Source organism: Lacerta agilis, chromosome 15, assembly GCF_009819535.1.
Source record: "Lacerta agilis isolate rLacAgi1 chromosome 15, rLacAgi1.pri, whole genome shotgun sequence".
In the NCBI taxonomy this organism is placed as follows: Eukaryota; Metazoa; Chordata; class Lepidosauria; order Squamata; family Lacertidae; genus Lacerta; species Lacerta agilis.
In genome coordinates, this window is record NC_046326.1 from 12,580,378 (window position 1) to 12,599,913 (window position 19,536).

The following is a 19,536-nucleotide window of genomic DNA, read 5'->3' on the forward strand; positions in this document are numbered from 1 at the left end:
TATTCCTGCAAGTGTTTCCATATTTCCCTAAAAAGGCAAGTCACAAAGCATATTCGTGTTTTGGCTGTTCTGTTACTTAAAAGGGGATTGAACCACCAGTCCTCCTTTTCCAAACTTCAACCACTGTTAGGGAAAAAATAAATAATGCTTGCTAAAAGCCAGCATCCTAGCAGGACCTGTTCTTTTCAGTTGCCACAGGAATTGCCATTGTAGAGGGTCAGTATTGCCTAAATTCCAGTCACATTAAGAAAAGAAAAAAGGATGGATTCAGACTCAGGAATTATGCACATTTTATTTATTCTGAGCTGCACTAAGTAGACCCAGCTCTTCTTTCAGTTCCTGGAAAAGGGAAAATGGAAGTGTTAGGATTTTCTAGAACACATGTATTTACGGATAGAGGACACTCTACAAGCCCTTGTGATCTGGGATAAACACTGGTCCTTGTGCCTGGGAGGGAGTCCCTAAAGCATCTGTCAAGGTTCCAAACACCAGAAGGTCTCCCAGAATCAGCTCCTTCTTCATGGGAAAAGCACCTATATTTGTGACCGCTGCTGCTGTGTGATATTTGACCACAATTAAGGTTCATTAATTAATTGATTGATTGATTGATTGTAACTGCTGCATAACTGCCTGAGAAGATACCAAAAAGCCCAATCATTTCTCTTCTTCTGGGCTTTTGGTCAATTCAACAAACTATGGTGGTACAGTGGTGCCCCGCTAGACGAAGGCATTCATCTAGCGGAAGGCTGCCCCGCTAGACGAAAAGGTCTATGGGGCTGCCTCACAAGACGAAAAAAAATTGTCTTTTTTTTCGTTTTGCGGAGCGCGGCTGTCATTGCCGCTCCGCAAGACGAAAAACCCGCTAGACGAAAATTTTCGCAGAACGAATTATTTCCGTCTAGCGGGGCACCACTGTATTTTGTTGTTGTCTGTCACTGTGTTACGCATTTTTATGTTTTTATATTGCAAACCACCCTACAATCCTTGGATGAAGAGCAGTATAGACATTTAATAATTAATAATAACAATAACCACTCCTTGAAACCTGCAAGCAGAAGCTGAGCTCAAAAGCACTCCCCCTCCTGTGGTTTCCAGCAAGTGGTATTCAGGAGCATTTCTGCCTCCAACCATAGAGACAGAGCACAGCTATCATGGCAAGTAGCCATTGATAGCCCTGCCTCCATTATGGTTCTGCTCCATGCCTAGGAGCACCAATGATCCAGAATATAAGTTGCTGGAAATCCACAAGGCGGGAGAGTGCTCTTCTGCTTAGGTCCTGCTTGCAGGTTGGTCACAGGTGGTTGCTGGACTCTAGATCAGGTTGTTGGACTAGATGGGCAACTGGCCTGTTCCAAAAGGATCTTCTTATGTATACAGCCATCAAAGACCAGATCGGGGCAGGAATATATTTCCACAAGGCCAGGAGAAATGGGACACTTGTGTATTAACAAGTGTTGCTATCCACCTTAAGGAAGTCCTGTGGCCACATTCTAGCTTGCCTTGTGTAGGAAAGCAAGCCCTGGGTTTGTGCGTTTTATCTTGAATTTATATCTTCTCTCAACCATCCTCAAGAAGGTCAACAACATTGGGGGAAGGCTGTAGCTCACTGATGGAGCTTCTGCTTTACCATGCGTAAGGTCCCAACTTCAATCTCCAGTATTTCCAGGTCGGGCTAAGAAAGATTCCTGTCCAGCACCATGGAGAGTTCCTGCCAGTCAGTGTTGGCAATGCTAGGCTAGATAGCCCAATGCTCTGACCTCGGTATGTGTTCTTATGTCACTTCTACCTTACCTTCCATTAGAACTTATAATCGCAGTTGTCCCTTGTTTGCAGCCTTCCCCCCTCTGCTTCCTCTTCTCCCCTGTAGAAGAAAGTTTAAACGGCACTTTCATGAAGATCAAGATGCAAAGAAGGAGGACAATGTTTTAGGAGCACCAATAAAGCAAGAGGGTCACTCCGAACACTGAGGGGAGTCCTAGAGTGCTGCTTTTGTATCCTGCAGTAGCTTTGGGGCAACAGTCTTGGATCTGCTCTTGCCACTGCCAAACCCACCCAAAACATTTTATAGGTTTTCTGTTCGTCTAGCCTGGCTGTTTAGACCAAGGGTGTTGCAAGTCTGAAATGCAACAAGGGAGTGTCCTAACTCTGTATGAAAAAATAAATTCTAGAACACTTCAGTATAGTCATGGAGGCTAGCTTTCTATGGCCAATTTTTAGGAAGGGGGAGATCTCTAAACCTAAGTGGGGAAACAACTTCTCTATACCAGTCGTGTTTTATTTTTCCAGTGCCTACTGAAGGAATTTTAAAAAGAAATTTCAGCAGACATTTTAACTGAAGTTTGATTCAACGGATTTTTACCTTTATTATTTACATGAATAGGTAAAAAGGTAAACGATAAAGGACCCCAGGGTGGTTAAGTCTAGTCAAAGGCAACTGTGGGGTGCGGCACTCATCTCGCTTTCAGGCCGAGGGAGCCAACATTTGTCCACAGACAGTTTTGCGGGTCATGTAGCCAGCATGACTAAACTGCTTCTGGTGCAATGGAACACCGTGGCGGAAGCCAGAGCACACAGAAATTAACAGCAGGTGAAGATTCTCTGAATACCTGAGTGTAGGCTTACCAGAGATTCCTCCTGAACAGGTTGTGGCGGCTCTTCCTTGGATGTGCCTGCCTGCTTGCTAGATTGGGCTTTGACGGGTTTTACAGGAGAAGCCTCCATCTCATCTGTCTTTGCTGACAGGTTTTCCTTGGAAGAAGCCTCCATCTCCTCTTCTTCATTAGAGGACACTTCCTCATCTTCATCCTCGTCCAAAGTGGGACCAACTGCAAGAGGAGAGTTGGCTTATGATCATGTAGGAGGTGGTGTATGAAAAGTTACCGTGATTAATCAAGCCGCAGGTAAATGGTCACGTATTTAGAAGACAGCTGGACTCTCTGGGCAAAACTAGATGCTGCGTTAAATTGTGCAGATGTAATTTATGTCTGTTTTCCTTATCTAAAATGATGCCCACAGGAAATCCTGGGCGATGACTGGCACAAATGGAACACTTGATACCCTGAAGCTACAATCCCCAGGATTATTTGGAAGAAAGAGTTACTCGTGATTATTATTCTGGTAATGCAAGCAGCAGATTTTTTGAAAGCACCAGGTTTCAGGCTGCAGTTAAGCAATAGCAGTATTTTGATATGCCGAAACACATGCATGTATGAATGAGGCAGTAATAAAGAGGTAAGGGGTGTGTGATTGCAAGGCGAGAAACACTAGCCTGTCAGCAGGATTTAGCCCACCTGGGTTCATGGATGACATACATAAACTCATATTCAGATGCCTATGGGGAAACAGGATACAGGACAAGCAACTATCAAGGCATGTATCCACCCCAAGTTACATGAAAAATAGATTTCAGGAGAGCCTTTGTCAGACAGCATACTTGGTGAATCTCAGAATCAACTTTGCATCTTCCCATCACAATCACGTTTTAGACCACAGGAGGGGGTCTAAAGGGTGCCTGGCTGGAATTGCGTCCCTGAAGCATGATAATGCCTCTTGCTTGCCTAGGTAAAATGAGAAGGGCATGTATGCCTGAGTAGAAACCTCCAAATTTTTGCATAGCTGGAATGCAGCCTCTATGACAAGAGGTTGGGAGTAAAGCAACAATGCATGCAATGAGTTATCTGAACCAGTAGGGAGTGACAGACAGAGGGCCAACCTGTTCTTCCTCCTCACCAATTTCTTCTCTCTTAGTAAATACTCACTGGTAAGCTAGTTCACTTCCTTTCTGGCTTTATTCCCTTCTGGGTTCTTCTCCCGTTTAGTCAGTATGAGTTAGCATGGGCTACCATTACTTTTTGGCTCTGTCTTGGCCACGTGTAAAACCTATACTCAGGATGGTTTTCTTCGCCATGACTAATAAACTTAAGTTTATTTATTCTTTCAACCAGCTGTCTTACCAGACTACGTATTTCTGCACTCCCCTGTGATACATTTACAAAACTCCAGCCCATGAGTCACGTTGACTTTTCTCTCTGGCCTCGGCCACCCTTGACATACGGGCCCTGGAAAGGAATTCAGTCCTTGAGCTGAGAAGGATTCCCCACCCCAGCAGATGTTACCTGATAAATATTGTCCAGCAAGGTAGACTGGCCCAGAGCCTGATTTTAGCCTGAATGTGACAGGAGGAGTCAGGTCAAGTCCCATTAAGGTAGCCTGGAGGGTACACAAGTTCATAGTATGAGACACTCACCACTACTCATATAACAATGACATCAGCAGCTATTCCATTCTGATAGACTGGCAACACAAAACCTATTGTGAGCTATGCTAGATCAGTCCTCCTCTAGTTGATGGCCTCCCCAGTCAGATCTTTTGGGAGGTTCAGGCCATACATTTGAGCTGGCTGGGAATTATTTTGGCAGAGGTAATCAACACTTCTAAAAAAAATATGCATCAATAAATGGCAAAGGAATGACTCACCATTGGAAGCACAGAAAGTTTCAAGGTTGCTATATGCACTGCAGTAGATGGCTTGCTATCTTTGGGGGGCATGATCTCTACCATATTGACTTCATCCTTCACATTTTCCCCTAGGCAGACCTTTTGGCAGAAATCAAAGCCATCAAGACCTCAAAGAAATTGTAGTAAGACCACCATTTCTGAAAGTAGTCTTGCATCTTTGGCATAATGCCATGCTAGTTCCCCCATGAGCCAACCCCAAGCACAGTGTTTTGATTTTAGCAATAATGTAGACTGCAATCAGATTCTTGCCATCAAATGGACTGCAAATAAGAAACAAGCAAAGTGACATACTGAACTGGATTATCTCTTTCCCACTGCAATGTGAAGTTCCCCAACACTTCAAGGCCTAGGCCAAATATAGGGAACTCAACCATGAACTCAACCATGCCATAGCATGAACTCAACCATGCCATAGCATGCAAGATATGAGGTACATGTGAACAGAGGTCATGTAACATTACAGTTCATTTTGGTTTCACTTGGCTGCAGAAACTGTACTTTGCTGAATAAACTGGGTGGAGGGACCAGGGGCTATTGGCTTGGTCATGGGTGAGGAACCTGTGGTCCTCTAGTTATGATCCACAAGTGGTCAGGGATGATAGGGGTTGTGGTCCAACAACACCTGGAGGAAACCAAATTGGGCTAGGTACTCTGTACCAAGAACAGGCAACCTCAGGGGCCAAATGTGTCTTTGGCCCTCAAGGCTTTCGGCAGGCCACACATTTACTGGCCCTGCTCTGTGCCTTCCTCATGCAGAATGTATCCTTGAACAATGATAATGCCTCTTGCTTGCTTAGATGGAGACATGGGTGTGGGTAGATACCTCTGACTTTTCTGGAATGTAGCATCCCATTAAAAGGATCCAGGGGAGATGCTTCTGTCTTAATACCCAGGTGGGGATGAGGGCCCACAGCACTCCCCAGGTGCAATCCAGTGGGGGAGGTAAGACTCCCTCATTTCCGGTGGGCCAGAAGGCATGGGGGTCTACCCAATGCCTATGCCAAACCTCTTACATCCGTTGTCATTGAAGCTGTGGCCTGATTTCACCCAAATATTGGTTGTCATGTCTCTTATTCTTGATATTGGGGAGGACCAAAGAGCAGGGGGAATGCAATGCCTCTTGCTTGCCTAGATGAAGACTTTTCTGGAATGTAGCATGTTGAACAATTGGGAGAGTCGTGTCCATAGCTCCACCCACTTTTGCCTCTAGCCTGTGACCCATGGAAGGCTGCACACAAGGGGATGTGACCTTCAGGCTGTCGAGGCTCCCTCCCTATACACCCAAAGTCAAACCTTCTCACACACCAGATGTGAACCAGATGCTACATACCATGGCCAGCCAACTGTTAAATATCCTTCACTGACAAGCCTAGCAAGTTACTTACTGTCCTCAGGGACACCTGCTGGTCATATGTCTCCTCCTCTGGGATATCAAATGTGTAGCTTGGGTTCTTACCATCTAGCCGACACCCTGTGCGAAATAAAGGAGATGTCAGGAAGCCCTCACCAGCCGTTGAGCAAAGGCTTCTTTGTGCGCACGGAGAAGCAAAACTTCTTACCCCAAATGACACAAGTAGGCTGCTCTGACCTAGAGCTTTGAGTGGTGGCAGTGCTGTCTTCCAGGACCATTATTTACCGAGGGATTAGTCTGAGGGGGGAAAGTAAAGGAATGTAGTGAACAGAGCCGTCTTTCCCATTGGGCTTAGTGGCGTTTTGCGCAAGGGCGCCAGCCTCTCAGGGGCGCCCCAGCAAGTGGGGGAGCTGCGCGGCCTTGCCAGCAGCCTCCCCTTTCCCTGCCCACCCACCAACTGCGCCCTGCCAACCATAAGGCTGGCAGGTGTGCAGCTTCCCTCCCAAGCCTCCTCAAGAGGAGAGCGATCCCTGCTGAGGCTTAGGATCGAAGCTGCACCCCGCCAACCATATGACTGGTGGGCGCGCAGCTTCCTTCCCAAGCCTCCTAAGCCTCTGCAGGGATCACTCTCCTGCAGCGGCATGGGGGAGAGTTGCGCGCCCCCAGTGGCTGGCAGTACGCAGCTACAGCCACCGCAACACTATTCGTGGTAATTTTGGGGGCGCTGGGCAGATATTTGCACCCTGGCACCGCATCTGCTAAAGATGACTCTGGTGGTGAAACCTGCACTTTTCTAACAAGGAGAAGAACCTGGGACATATAGAAAAGGCACCGTGCTTCTTTGGCATTTCAGCACTGCAAGTGTTTTTTTTTGCTTTGAGAGGTAAATTGGAGGAAAGGTTAAGAAACGAACACTTTTGTTTTTATTTTTTTTAAAGCAAAAAAAAAATTAAGATTTTTTTGGGATATTGTATTTGAGGAATTGAAAAAAATGTTTAAACGAACTTTCATAAAGAAACCAGAAGCCTTCCTCTTAGGCATTTTAGATTCACAGATTCCAAATGAAAAAAAGAGAATATTTTTATATGCTATACTACAATGGCAGCAAGAATATTAATTGCCAGAAATTAGAAAGGAGAATTAATACAAACAAAAGAGGAATGGCAGGATAAATTATTTGAATATCTCGAACTGGCAAAAATGACAGAGACAATTAGAAGACAGCCAAACCCAAAGTTCAAAAAGGAGTGGGAAATTTATGAAGAATATTTTTTTAAAAAAAACAAACAGTGCCCTCAAGTTAAAACCTGGGCATGCTTTGATTAATTTTCGCAAACTACAATATGGATTATTAGTATTCAGATAACAGAAGAAATGGCGAAATGATTTTAAAAAGCAGTTAATTAAACAGGTAAGACAGACCCGCTTTGAGGAAGACAGAAGTCTATTGGGGAAGATAAGGAATTGGGAATTAAGAACATGGTGGCATAAGTTCTTTTGTAAGAATGTATGGATTTATGGATTTTTTTGTTTTGTTTTGTTTTTTGTTATTATTTTATCATTTTTGTTAATTTTGTGTGTGTGTTTGTTAAGTAAGAAAACTAATAAAAAGCATTAAAAAACCAAGTAGAGTCAAGGCAAGGCAAAACACAAGGAGCAACTCTTTGAGAAGGAGACTACACAAGAGGAGGAGATTAAGCAAGCAGAAGTATTTTTGCTGGAATTTCTTCCTTGCTTTAAGCTTTGGTTGGCCACAGTAAGAACAGCATTTCTTAAATTTTGCCAATAGCGAGGAAACAAGGGGAAATGAACTCATAGCAATCGAGTAATATCAAGTTTTGCAATCATAGATAGAGAATTGCAAATTGTTTTTTCCCTTCCATGGTGGAGTTGGGACATTACAATGAGAAGGCTAAAGAGTTTAGCTTTGTTTGTGTCTGCATGTATTGGCAATTAGTGGTGCCAATGTTGGTTTAGAAGTCACCTACCAGAAACAAAGAAGCCTATGTAACAGCAAAATGGCTGATCTCAGAGCACAGACAACAGATCTATTGCCCTCTGCTCCAAGTCAGCTAATTCTAGCTAACTCCAGCCAGTGTGGTGTAGTGGTTAAGAGCGGTAGACTCGTAATCTGGGGAACCGGGTTCGCATCTCCACTCCTCCACATGCAGCTGCTGGGTGACCTTGGGCTAGTCACACTTCTCTGAAGTCTCTCAGCCCCACTCACCTCACAGAGTGTTTGTTGTGGGGGAGGAAGGGAAAGGAGAATGTTAGCCGCTTTGAGACTCCTTCGGGTAGTGAAAAGCGGGATATCAAATCCAAACTCTTCTTCTATTATGTTAGTCTCCAAGTTAATTCTTAAAAACTGATTCTAAGCTGTTCTTCCTATCTCTTTCAATGTTAAATTCCAAAGGTTTCAGAAAGGTCACAGCTTTCAAATCACTTTACCATACTTTAGTTTGGCCACCTCATGAGAAGAGAAGACTCCCTAGAAAAGACCCTGATGTTGGGAAAGATGGAGGGCACAAGGAGAAGGGGACGACAGAGGATGAGATGGTTGGACAGTGTTCTCGAAGCTACTAACATGAGTTTGGCCAAACTGCAAGAGGCAGTGAAGGATAGGCGTGCCTGGCGTGCTCTGGTCCATGGGGTCACGAAGAGTCGGACACGACTGAATGACTGAACAACAACAACAAGTTTGAACATCTTAATTACATTGAATGGGCACCCAACAATGTTTTCTCAAGCAGAACACAGTTCAACAAATCTTCAAATTTATGGCTAGCTTTACAGATCCAAGGTTTTATAGCCAGATTCCGCATTGTTTCTTTTACTAAGCTTTCCAACTGTGACTAAGTTCTAGATATCGCCAAAGTTTGTCAATTGGAGGAATGTTAAACAGAACTCCAATTCTCCACATTCCCCAATTACAGGCCCAACTCCTCACTCACTGTACTTTTTCTTGGCAAGCTGTGATTGAGTACAATCCTGCAACTCACTCCTGCTTACTACAACATCATAATTGCTAGAGTGCCCTGTTTAAAAAATATTAAGTGCATCAGAAGACTTTGAAACAAGCCCTTTTCATCTTCACTACTGCTATTCAGATGAAGCAACAGGGTTTTTAAAAATCCTTCTTACAGCCCTGTGAAATAAAGATTAAAGAGCACATTTCCAAGGCACAGACAACACCCCTAAGCCTTTAATAAGAAATACTACAAAATGAAGTTTCCAAAGCAAATAATAATATAGCTGAAATGCTCTCTAAATCACCAGAGAATAAGCATACTATCCCAACATATAAAATAACCATTCAAGTTACAGCTTTTTCCTACCACTTTTCGATCCCAGAAGGAGTCAATACCATTTACTAAAGCTGTTGTAACTCAGCAGACTCCCAAACAAACAAAACAGTAAAAATCCTATCTAACCAGAGACCGTTTATATAGAGAGATGAGGTGCTTAGCTTCAGCTTGGGCCAATGAACTTAGCCCTGAAACAAGATGCTAACATTTTATCTTAAAGAGACCCAACCCTTGGATGCCCCAGCGTCCAAGACCGCATCTATCTCCAAAACTGAGCAGTGCACAAAAGGATGAAACAGGCATGGTCACCTTCAGTTCTTTAATTAAGGAGCAAGCCTTTAAAATCTGGGATTGCAGTCCATGTAATGCAACCATCTGGTTAGTAAGTACTTTACTAGCATGGTCTTAGTGAAACCAAAGGCAGGGTTTCTGCCCCTGTAATAGTTGTGATGGTGTAACTTGCATCTGACTACCCTATATGCGATTGAAGGCTACTGCTTTTTTCTCACTCACTCTTGCATTAGATCACAGTAACTGGCCTATCATTTAAGCCTGTGACTGTTCGTTAAAATGTAACATTGCTTCCAGGTAGCCTGCTGGAGGAGACTCTTGAGAGTCCCATGGACTGCAAAAAGATCAAACTTATCCATCCTTAAAGAAATCAGCCCTGAGTGCTCCCTGGAAGGACAGATCCTGAAGTTGAGGCTCCAGTATTTTGGCCATCTCATGAGAAGAGAAGACTCCCTAGAAAAGACCCTGATGTTGGAAAAGATGAAGGGCACAAGGAGAAGGGGACGACAGAGGATGGAGATGGTTGGACAGTGTTCTCAAAGCGACTGGCATGAGTTTGGCCAAACTGCAGGAGGCAGTGGAGGATAGGCATGCCTGGCGTGCTCTGGTCCATGGGGTCACGAAGAGTCGGACACGACTGAACGACTGAACAACAACAAGCCTGTTTATTGAGCACTCATCCTTATTCATTTGCATAAAGATCTTGGGGAGGTTAGAGAACATCAGCCTGTTGAAGTCAGCTGTTTCGGATTTGTTTGCCATGAGTTTTTATGCAGTTGTAGCAAGCACTTTTTATCCTGTACTTTCGAGTGCATTTTCCAATAACTTCTCTTATTGTAAAAAGTTCAGCGCTCTCTCTCTCTCTCTCTCTCTCTCTCTCTCTCGGGGGGAATGGGTTTGCTGTGCAATGTGAATTCGCCAGTATGTGATTGAATCCGACCCCAAAATAGTGACAGTTTGTGTACCTTTAAGAGGGGATTTCAGCAAGGAACAGCTTGTCCTATCCAAGGGCTGTAGGGGAAGAGATGCAAAGGGCTTCTGATTTTTTAAATATTATATAGGAGAGGTCCTAAAGAGAGCCCTGTTGGATCAGACCAATGGCCCATCTAGTCCAATATCCTATTTTCACAGTAGGCAAACGGGTGCCTATAAGAAATCTGCAAGAAGGACCCAAACACAAAAGCATTCTCCCTACCTCTGATTCTCAGCAACTCACAGTCAGAGGCATACTCTATCCAAAAACAGAGACAGAAAATAGCCAAGGTTATTTATGTATGCTACTACTGCGGCCCGTGTTTTGTTAGCCCAAAAAGGGAAAGCGAGTGAGGTCCCAACCAAAGAAGATTGGCAACTTAAGTTGACAGAATATGCACAACTTGCAGACTTAACATAAGAATAAGAGAACAAGAAGAACAAACGTTTAAAGAAGACTGGGAAACATTTATTGAATATATGGGAAATAATTGTATACAGCTGAAAACGCTGGCAGCATTAAACTACATTCAGCAGTGTAAACAAGTTTTGATGGATGCAATAATGGAATACTGATTGGTATAGTTTTTGTATAATATGCAGGGATTTATGATATGTAAAATGAACCATGGAAAGAGATGAAGGGAAGTCATTGATATCTTAAGGATGTAAAATGAGTATTTTAAATTGTAAAACAGAATATATATTCTGTTTTACAATATATATATGAGAGAAAATAGCCACCGTGACTTGTAACCATGGATAATATTATTCTCCACGAAATTGTCTCATCCTCTTTTAATGCCATCCACGTTGGTGTCCATCACTACATTTCCAAATGATGTGGACTGGGACTCTCTAGTCCTCCAGATGTTGTTAGACATTAGTCATGTGGCTGAGGCTGGTGGGCACTGGAGTCCAGAAACATCTGGAGAGCTACAGGTTCCCCATCACTGGAGTAGAAACCAGATTTTCCAAGGAACTGGATAAGGAATAAACAAACATCCCTTGTAAGGGCCTTATTGCTTCAAATATTCTTACCAAGAGGAGGAAACTTTGCCCTCCCTCATCCAATCCTTTTTGAGGGTACAAGCATCTCTTTCCTTTTCCAAGCCATCACTGTTCTGAGGATGAGAGGAACCAAACCTGACAGAATTCTCTCTTTTGTGCAGTTCTTAAAATACTGGAGGCACAAACTCATGTTGTGAACTGGGTGAACTTAAGGGAAGCTAGGGTCACTTCCAGATGATCTGTTGGGTGCACATTCCTCCTGCTTTGTTCACACAAAAGTTTGCAGAGAGGTTATACAACATTACTGTTTATCAAGCATTCTTTCTGTGAACAAAAGAAATAGGATGCGGCATCAAGCAATTGCTATTGCACACTTTCCACTGCATTTTCCTGTCATTGTCCTTACTGCAAAGGTTTCATTTTTAGGGGAAAGCGGGCAACAGGACCAAATTCACTTCTCTTATGTAATCTGAATTTGCTGGTATGTAATAATAATAACAACAAACAACAGCAACAACAACAACAACAACAACAATAAACAGCCTACAAGTGACTGAGGTATAATGCACTCATGTCTGCAGATGCTAGATTCTACAAAACAGCTGTAAAATGTTGGGATGGGGAGGGTAATTTCTAAAAAGAAGTGGTACAATCCCCCTCCCCCAACTTCAAATCTCTCATCCATTATCATTCCACATCTCCATCTCCACCTCTAGAGCTATTTGGTTTCCCCACTGAATGCCTGCTCATCTGGCAGCTGTTAAAAAGCCCTACAAGGAAAAGATAAAATAAAAGGGAGCCACCCTACAACTAGGATAGCAAGATATAAGAAAGGGATCAGGTTCCCGCACCTTTAATTTCTGTGCAGAAAATGGAATTTCAGCAGGTGCAGCATGTCATGCAAGCTACACCTGCTGAAATCTTCTCTTAAAGGTGCAGGAGCTCTCTCCTGTGTTTGGTTTTGCAGCCAACCCCTCCTTGTGGGCTTCCCATAAGTATCTGGCTGACCATTATAAGAGCAGAAATCTGAACTATATGAGCCTTGTGGCCTGATCTAGCAGCACTCATCTTACATTTGAAAGGAAAGGAACCAACACAAGCCTATCTCTCCGCCTAGTCTTATTCCCTGGTTTGTTGTAAGGATAAAGAAACAGGGCAGGCACCATGGAAACTCTCTTTGGTGGGGAAATGTATGTGCTCAGAATTGCAGTCTTAGTCTCAGTTAAGTGTGTGTTTACCATCTTATGAAAGGACTCCCAGACAGATTTCTGAAAGTTTATTCAGAATAGGAACTACATTGGGAAATTATTCACAATGGAGTGCCAGTGGGATATGTATCTGTTCGGACACTTTGTCAGTTTGCGTTTATTGGTGCAGAAGGTATTGATCTGCTGTGCAGAGATCTTTTCTATTCTAATTGATTCAAGAAGGTTCTTTAAGCTTCTCTGTGTGATACAAGCTGGTAGTTTCTTGTTAATAAAAGCTTCTATTCTGCCTGGAAACAAGCAGAAGGTTCCTGATGTTTTGACCTTCAGAGAAGCTGAGTACAACTGGTTTAAACTGGTTCTGTTATCTCTTTCACTCAAGGTCATGCTAACTATAATTATAGGCCAGAAGGAGCCTAGGTTTTACTTCCTGTCTCTTTTTCCTTCTGGTGTAGTGTTCTGTACATAGTACGTTTAAGTGTTAATAATAATAATTAAAAAAAAAACTTTATTGCAGCTATAAGCTCATACATAAATAGACACGCAAATCATACCTGCCTTACAATCCATGCAAAAACAGCTAAAATAATTACATTAAAATAGAAATAATAACATAAAATATTTACAATCAGGAGAAATAAATATAAATTCAACCTATGATACTATCAGGAGTTATAGGCCCAAAAGGGGTGGAAAAGAACCACTAGGATTCCTGTAATAGGCCATTTCGCCTCTTATGGTTCAGAACCGAAGTCAGATACCTTGCCACTTGCAAGGTTACTGTTGGGTTAGAATCCTGGAGTAAAAGGGTAAGCTGGATCTCAACTGGAAGTCCAGAGAATTTTTGGACCAGTGGGCTCAACAAATTTCTCCTGACATCACTGTATAAAGGGCAGATAAAAACAATATGCAGGAGGGATTCCCTCCACAACTCATCACACGAGCATAAATCTGATACACGGCCCCTAGAGAATCTACCGTATGTGACATGACCCCGGAAGGAAAGGCATTAAACCTTGCCTTAATAAACGCAAAACGATGTTTTGCAGTGGTAAGGGATGAGAAGTAAGATGGGAGATACTGCATAGATGTAATACCCAAATGCCAAGGGGAACATACTCCCCCCCCCCCAACATATGATTATGCTACAGTTTGATATCGTCTAGTCTCAAATTGATAAGTTTTTTTTTTGCAGAAATCAATTCTAAATTCAGGACTTCAGAAGGAGAAATTCCAATATGCAGAAGTTTGGCATGGATCTTGCTGGCCCAAAGAACTAGCAAATTCATCCCGCCATAGGCATTGGGCTAGATAGTAATCAGGAAGTCTATGCCAGAGTGTTAACCAAAAATTTAGCGTTCGTTTCCATATCAGTGTTTCTATTGATGAGATTTTCAATTCTAGACGAATCGCCACGTTACTCACGCAAGGGGGGAGTTTCAGAAGACGGCGCAAAAAATAGTTCTGGAGCGTCTCAAGGGGTGTAAGCGTAAGTGTTAAGGTTTTAGTCTTATAGTATGTTTAAGTTAAGTCTGCTGCAACTGGATTTCTTATGGACTGTGCCAGTCCTGAAGATGTATGGATTTGTGGCCATTAAGCACATTTGCCTGCAGTAGTAAAAAAAAACTCTGCTGGATGAAGCTAATTGCCTCTGGTCTATTTTTGGGGAATCCTGCAACGTGTTTACGTTTTTACTCTGCTAACTATAAGTCTGAGTCTGCTCTGGATCAATATGAGAAGAAATCATGACACATCTTCTCTATCATCTCTCACAAACACACCTGGCCTCCAATATCCTGCAGGAGAAGGGAGAAAGGCATGCATTATGACAGATGATGGTAGCTGCAGATTGTTCATGCAGAGTGACAAAATAAGCAGGAAAAGAATGGTGCTGTGCCAGAATCTTTATTCCAATTTCTCAGAAAGGTTCTCTTGACTTCCGAGGAGTGAGGTGGGAAGGCTCCAATTTTTCTCCTTCATTTTTGTTGCACTTCAGAATTTCTTTAGAACTTTGGTGAAAGCAGGGCTTGTTGTGCGATAGCCAAAGGTTTGGTTCATGTTTCTTGTGTTTCTTCTTTACAGTATGCATTTTTCTGCAGACTCCCTAGCTGCCTGTGATTCCTGGGAGGGCTTTGACTGAAGCAACCCAGGAAAGCTGCAGAGTGCAGGCCACGAGCGTGATGATTTCCACAATGAAGGAAAGGACACCCACAAACCACCCCTTGGCCAACTCAAATCTAAAGCAAGTGCTGTTAATTTGGCAATCCAGCCAAGGCCAGTGCGCACCATGCCAAATCCTAACACTCAGTGGATCCCTCAATAAATGCTTCCATCTTGTGGATCGCAAATTCATTAAGTTGTAGGAAGCAAAAAGTAGGAATAAATGGACAGTTCTCCGAATGAAGACATATATATAAAGTGAAGCCCCCCAAGGGTCGGTATTGGGTCCTGTGCTCTAACTTGTTCATAAACAAACTAGAGTTAAGAGCAAGCAGTGATGTGGCCAAGTTTGCTGATGATACTAAATTGCCAGGGGTCATAAAAACAAAAAGAGCTCCAAAAGAACCTCTTCAAACTGAGCATTTATATGTGGCTGCTCTGCTGTCTTCATTGAATGTTCCGTAACTGATGAGCATGCCTAGATTAATAATAATAAAAAAAACTGCATCCCACTCATGGGAATATCACCAGGATTTTCACTCTCCTTGCTCATATTCAAGGCGTTTTCTTTTCTTGTTAATTGATGAAGAGTGGTGGTGGAGAACGCAGGAGAAATTTGTTGGCACATCATTAGCAAGAGCACGCTGCTCCTGACCTCTCGGTGCTGAAGGCTTTTGTTCTTCTAAGATCACCTCCACTCCCCCATCCAAAACTACATGTTGCAATAATCTGTGGAACAGCAAATGATTTCGTGCCATATGTAGGAACCATATAATCTGTAACCTTCACATTGCTGGAGGCAACCAACCACAGTAGCGCTCAAGGTTTTTGCTGAAAGGGGGAGAAGAAACTGATCATTGCATTGGCTGGAAAGAGAGTTGAAAAATAGTCATTTCCCTCTGTTCTCTGTTCCCTCTGATCTTTCTGAATAATATGAAGTCTCACTGAAAAGGACTGTGCCTTTCATTCTTGAGTCCTCGTCCTCTCTCTCTCTCTCTCTCTCCAATTTAAATCAGGTATGGGGAACCTTTGGGCCTCCAAATGTTGCTGAACTATACTTCCCATCAGCCCTAACAGCTCTCTTCCTCTTCCCAATTCTGCCAAGACTCACAGGCTTGAAGGTCCGTAGGTCTGATAGGAAGGGATGTGACAGTAAATTTGCTGGCCTCTCTCATCTCTATGCTCCTTAGAAGCTGATATCAAGAGCCACCAGTGATTAATAAGGGTCCACTCTACCTCTTGAACTGTTTTTCTAGTGCCATTGTGCTATTGAAACTTCCCACAAGCTCCCAGTGTAGCCGTGCTAGGCGTTTCATGGAAAATGAAAATGGCAGCCACCAGACTTTCCCTTTGAGCTTAGTACTTATAGAGTTGCTGGTGCCTCTACCCAGTAAGCCTGCTATGGGACCCTACTGATGCAGGAGAGGACATACCGGTAATGGTGGGGCTGCTTATGAGTGTAAGACAGCCTGCTTATTGAGAATTCATCCTTATTGATTTGCACCAAGTTGGCAGGGGGGTTGGGTCTGTTTATTGATTATTATTATTATTATTATTAAATATACTGCCCTATACTTGGAGGTTTCAGGGTGGTTCACATAAAAAGATAACAGTATATAAATTAAAAATAAAAGCAATAACCCATAATCCCCCCAAAAAAGAATCAAATTTTAAAAGGGTATGGGGTCAGCCAAAGGCCTGGTTAAAAAGGAACATTTTTGCCTGGCACCTAAACTTGTATAATGAAGGCGCCAGGCAAACTTCCCTGGGGAGAGCATTCCATAGATGGGGAGCCAATGCAGAGAAGGCCTGTTCTTGTGTTGCCACCCTCTGGACCTCTCAAGGAGGCGACACACGAAGGAGGGCCTCAGAAGATGATCTCAGGGTCCTCTTTATATGGAAAGAGGCTGTCCTTGAGGTATCACAGTCCTCCTGAGCCATTTAAGGCTTTATAGGTCAAAACCAGCACTTTGAATTGGGCCCAGAAACTTAATCAGTAGCTAGTGCAGTCGGACCAGGATCAGTATAATATGCTCAAACCGTCTTCTTCCGGTGAGCAACCTGGCCGCTGAATTCTGCACCAGCTGAAGTTTCCGAACCGTCTTCAGGGGCAGTCCTACGTGTAATGCATTGCAGTAATCTAACCTTGAGGTTACCAGAGCATAGATAACAGTAGTTGTCATTCTGATTAGTTTGTGGGGAGGTTATCTGACATCAAGCAGTTGTTCTCCCACACCTTCCAGTGCATTTTCTTGCTGCTTTCCTTACTGCAAAAGAAAATCTGTTTTATTTTTATTTTTGGGAAGTGAGTTTATTGCACAAGACCAGCAGCGGGGAATCTCTGGCCTTCTCCCCAAGGCACACACCCTTCTGAGCCACATTGCCTCACCAACCCTGCTTTGAACCTTCTTTGAGGGGGTTTTTCTGGCTGGAATATATCCTTGAACTCTGAGAATGCCTGTTGCTTATGTAGATGGAGGCTAGAGAGGGACGTCTACTGGACGAAGGTCAAATTTGCATTTGTTACTCTGCCTACTTTTGCCACTTGGCATCGCCCAGATGGGAACGTGGCCTTCCAGTTGAAAAACATTCCCCATCTCTACACAAGGGTATCACATCCACTTTAACTGTGCTACCTGAATTCACTGGTAGGCAATTGCATCCGACCTGCAAAATATTTGAAGCCTGGAAGCAACCACAATGTTTTTAGAACTGTGAGGTCAATCTGGAAGAACCTCCACTGCATTGAACCCAAATGTATGATTCTTCATCCACTTACAAATATATAAGTTTAATGTATAGCAGGCTGCTTCACCACCAGCCCAGCACAATTCCTTTTCTGCTGGACATTTCCCAGTTTTTCGTTGCTTTTTACATTGGAAACACCAGGTGGCATTTGCTGTAGAAGAGAAGAAAGAAGGGGGGACAGTACCTGAGAGTTTGTAATAGGAATTTACATTGGCCTAAATGCTAATTTGCTTTGCAAATGCTTCTAGTCCTGATTTAAAAAAAAGAATAATCCCTTTAAAAATTAGGTACATAGGAGTAATTTAGGTCTCATGTAGGAGAATATTTTAAATTGGTAGACTCATTCAGGATCAAATTATATTTTACTTTTAAGGCAAATACTCCTGGGGAGCAAGAAATGTTAATTCAATATGTGAGGTATATGGACGGTTTTCAGCAGGTCTGTTGTCCATGAGGAGGGGAAGTTTAGTTGGCCAAAATCTCTCCACAATACAATTCCCATATTGTGGAATGACCTCCCCACCCAGGCGTGTATCGTGCCATTATTGTATATTTTTGACAATTCACCAAGAGTCAAAACTAGGAGTATGTGGACCTGTCCAGTCCACCCCAGTTCTGCCTGGAAAAAGGACCAAGACTATCCTGTCCCAGTTTCTGTGTGGGTAGTAAAGAGGAAATCCTTAAAAGTGCATGCAGAAATATAAATTTAAAAAATAAAAGTAAGCATGACTTGGTTTGAGGGCTATACTGCTACCTCTGCAGTAATATTTTCCAATTTCCTTTTTAAATTTCCATAGCAGCCACCCCCAGGCTGGTGTGGTTTGTGTTAAATTAAAAAACATTTCTTTAAATTAAAAAATGTCTTTGATTTCTTTAATTAAAAAATATTTTAAAAGTGTTTTATTAGCAATATGCAAAAACTCTTGCATGTGAAAAATGCAGTAACTATTATTTACAAAATGTGAAAATCTTGACTTGAGATTTGAAGCTCTTTCACATCAGTTTTCCTTTAGGGACTTACCAGTGCAAAAGCAGAGAAGGATCCATATCCCAGAAGATGGAAGCCATTTCATCTTCAGCTGTTTTTCAGTGTTGAGGAAGTCCTACTAGCTGGGTCATATGAATGGCCCCCTGTAAACGTGGGACAGGGGGGACACACAAATAGGACAGCAGAGGAAGCTTAGCAAAACAAACCAAAAACCCTCCACGAAGCAGTTTGTGGGGCAATCAGTCCTCAGCTGGGCTAAGGATGATATTCAGGCAGTGCAGTGTGCATCCTCCAAGCTGTGAGGCTGATGAACTGCAGATTTCTCCTGTGTCCACTATGCCTTCTTTTTCAACACTGAATCTCTGGAAAAGCTCTAAAGCAGCAAACCGAGAGTGCGGAAATGTACCACTGATTGAAATATGCTGGAATGAGAATTACCGGTAGGTGTGCTAGCAGACTCCTTGTTCTCAATTTCCTCCTCCCCCACCAAGCACAGTGTGATGGGCACACAGCATAATGTCACACTGAGCCTAGTACACAAGAATGCAGAAAATGATAACATCTGTGCCCAGGAGCAGAAGAACATCATGGACTGGAGTTCGCCCTCCAAGACCACTTTTCTGAAAACACAGGTGGTCGAATGGTGTCTATTTTGAGCACAAGAACCCAACTTCAGCAGGAGATAGGCAACTTGTGCACCATTACTCAACCCCCGAAATAGATCCTTTTGCTGGAACCATAAGCTCATGTACATTTGCAATGCCTTTGGACAGGTCAAGCCCCTCGCTGCCAACTTATTTATTGCCTTTAGCTAGGTATTGTCATACAATAGGGCTTGACCTGTCAAGAGCAATTCACCGTGAAGTTGTTACAGTAAGTCACCGGACGACTTGGCGCAGCCCTGAACAGATGCCGGTTTGACACCAGCCGTGTTCACCTCCCGCAGAGATGCTAAAAATTGTGGCAAGCTGTCTCCCTAGCTGGTTT

The 19,536-nt window shown here is 43.1% G+C and overlaps 1 protein-coding gene across 1 annotated transcript; it reads right to left on the reverse strand.

Moving 5' to 3' along the window:
• Nucleotides 1–280: 280 nt before the first annotated feature.
• LOC117060300 (nucleoplasmin-like) lies at nt 281–9,259 on the reverse strand. Its single transcript, XM_033172515.1, has 8 exons — nt 9,205–9,259; nt 6,078–6,166; nt 5,904–5,989; nt 4,477–4,596; nt 4,101–4,209; nt 2,623–2,825; nt 1,792–1,861; nt 281–339 (listed from the first exon to the last, which is right to left on the reverse strand). The coding sequence occupies exons 2-7, from the start codon at nt 6,145–6,147 to the stop codon at nt 1,805–1,807; spliced, it is 645 nt and encodes a 214-aa protein (XP_033028406.1). The 5' UTR covers nt 6,148–6,166; nt 9,205–9,259; the 3' UTR covers nt 281–339; nt 1,792–1,804.
• Nucleotides 9,260–19,536: the final 10,277 nt, after the last annotated feature.

Excerpts from the sequence above, each read along its gene's own strand:
- LOC117060300 (XM_033172515.1), bottom strand. The coding sequence starts at position 6,147 with ATGGTCCTGGAAGACAGCACTGCCACCACTCAAAGCTCTAGGTCAGAG. Across the intron at positions 5,990-6,077 it reads GCCTACTTGTGTCATTTGGG|GGTGTCGGCTAGATGGTAAG; the intron begins GTAAGAAGTTTT and ends TATTTCGCACAG. Across the intron at positions 2,826-4,100 it reads ATCAGGTAACATCTGCTGGG|TTGGTCCCACTTTGGACGAG; the intron begins GTGGGGAATCCT and ends CTCCTCTTGCAG.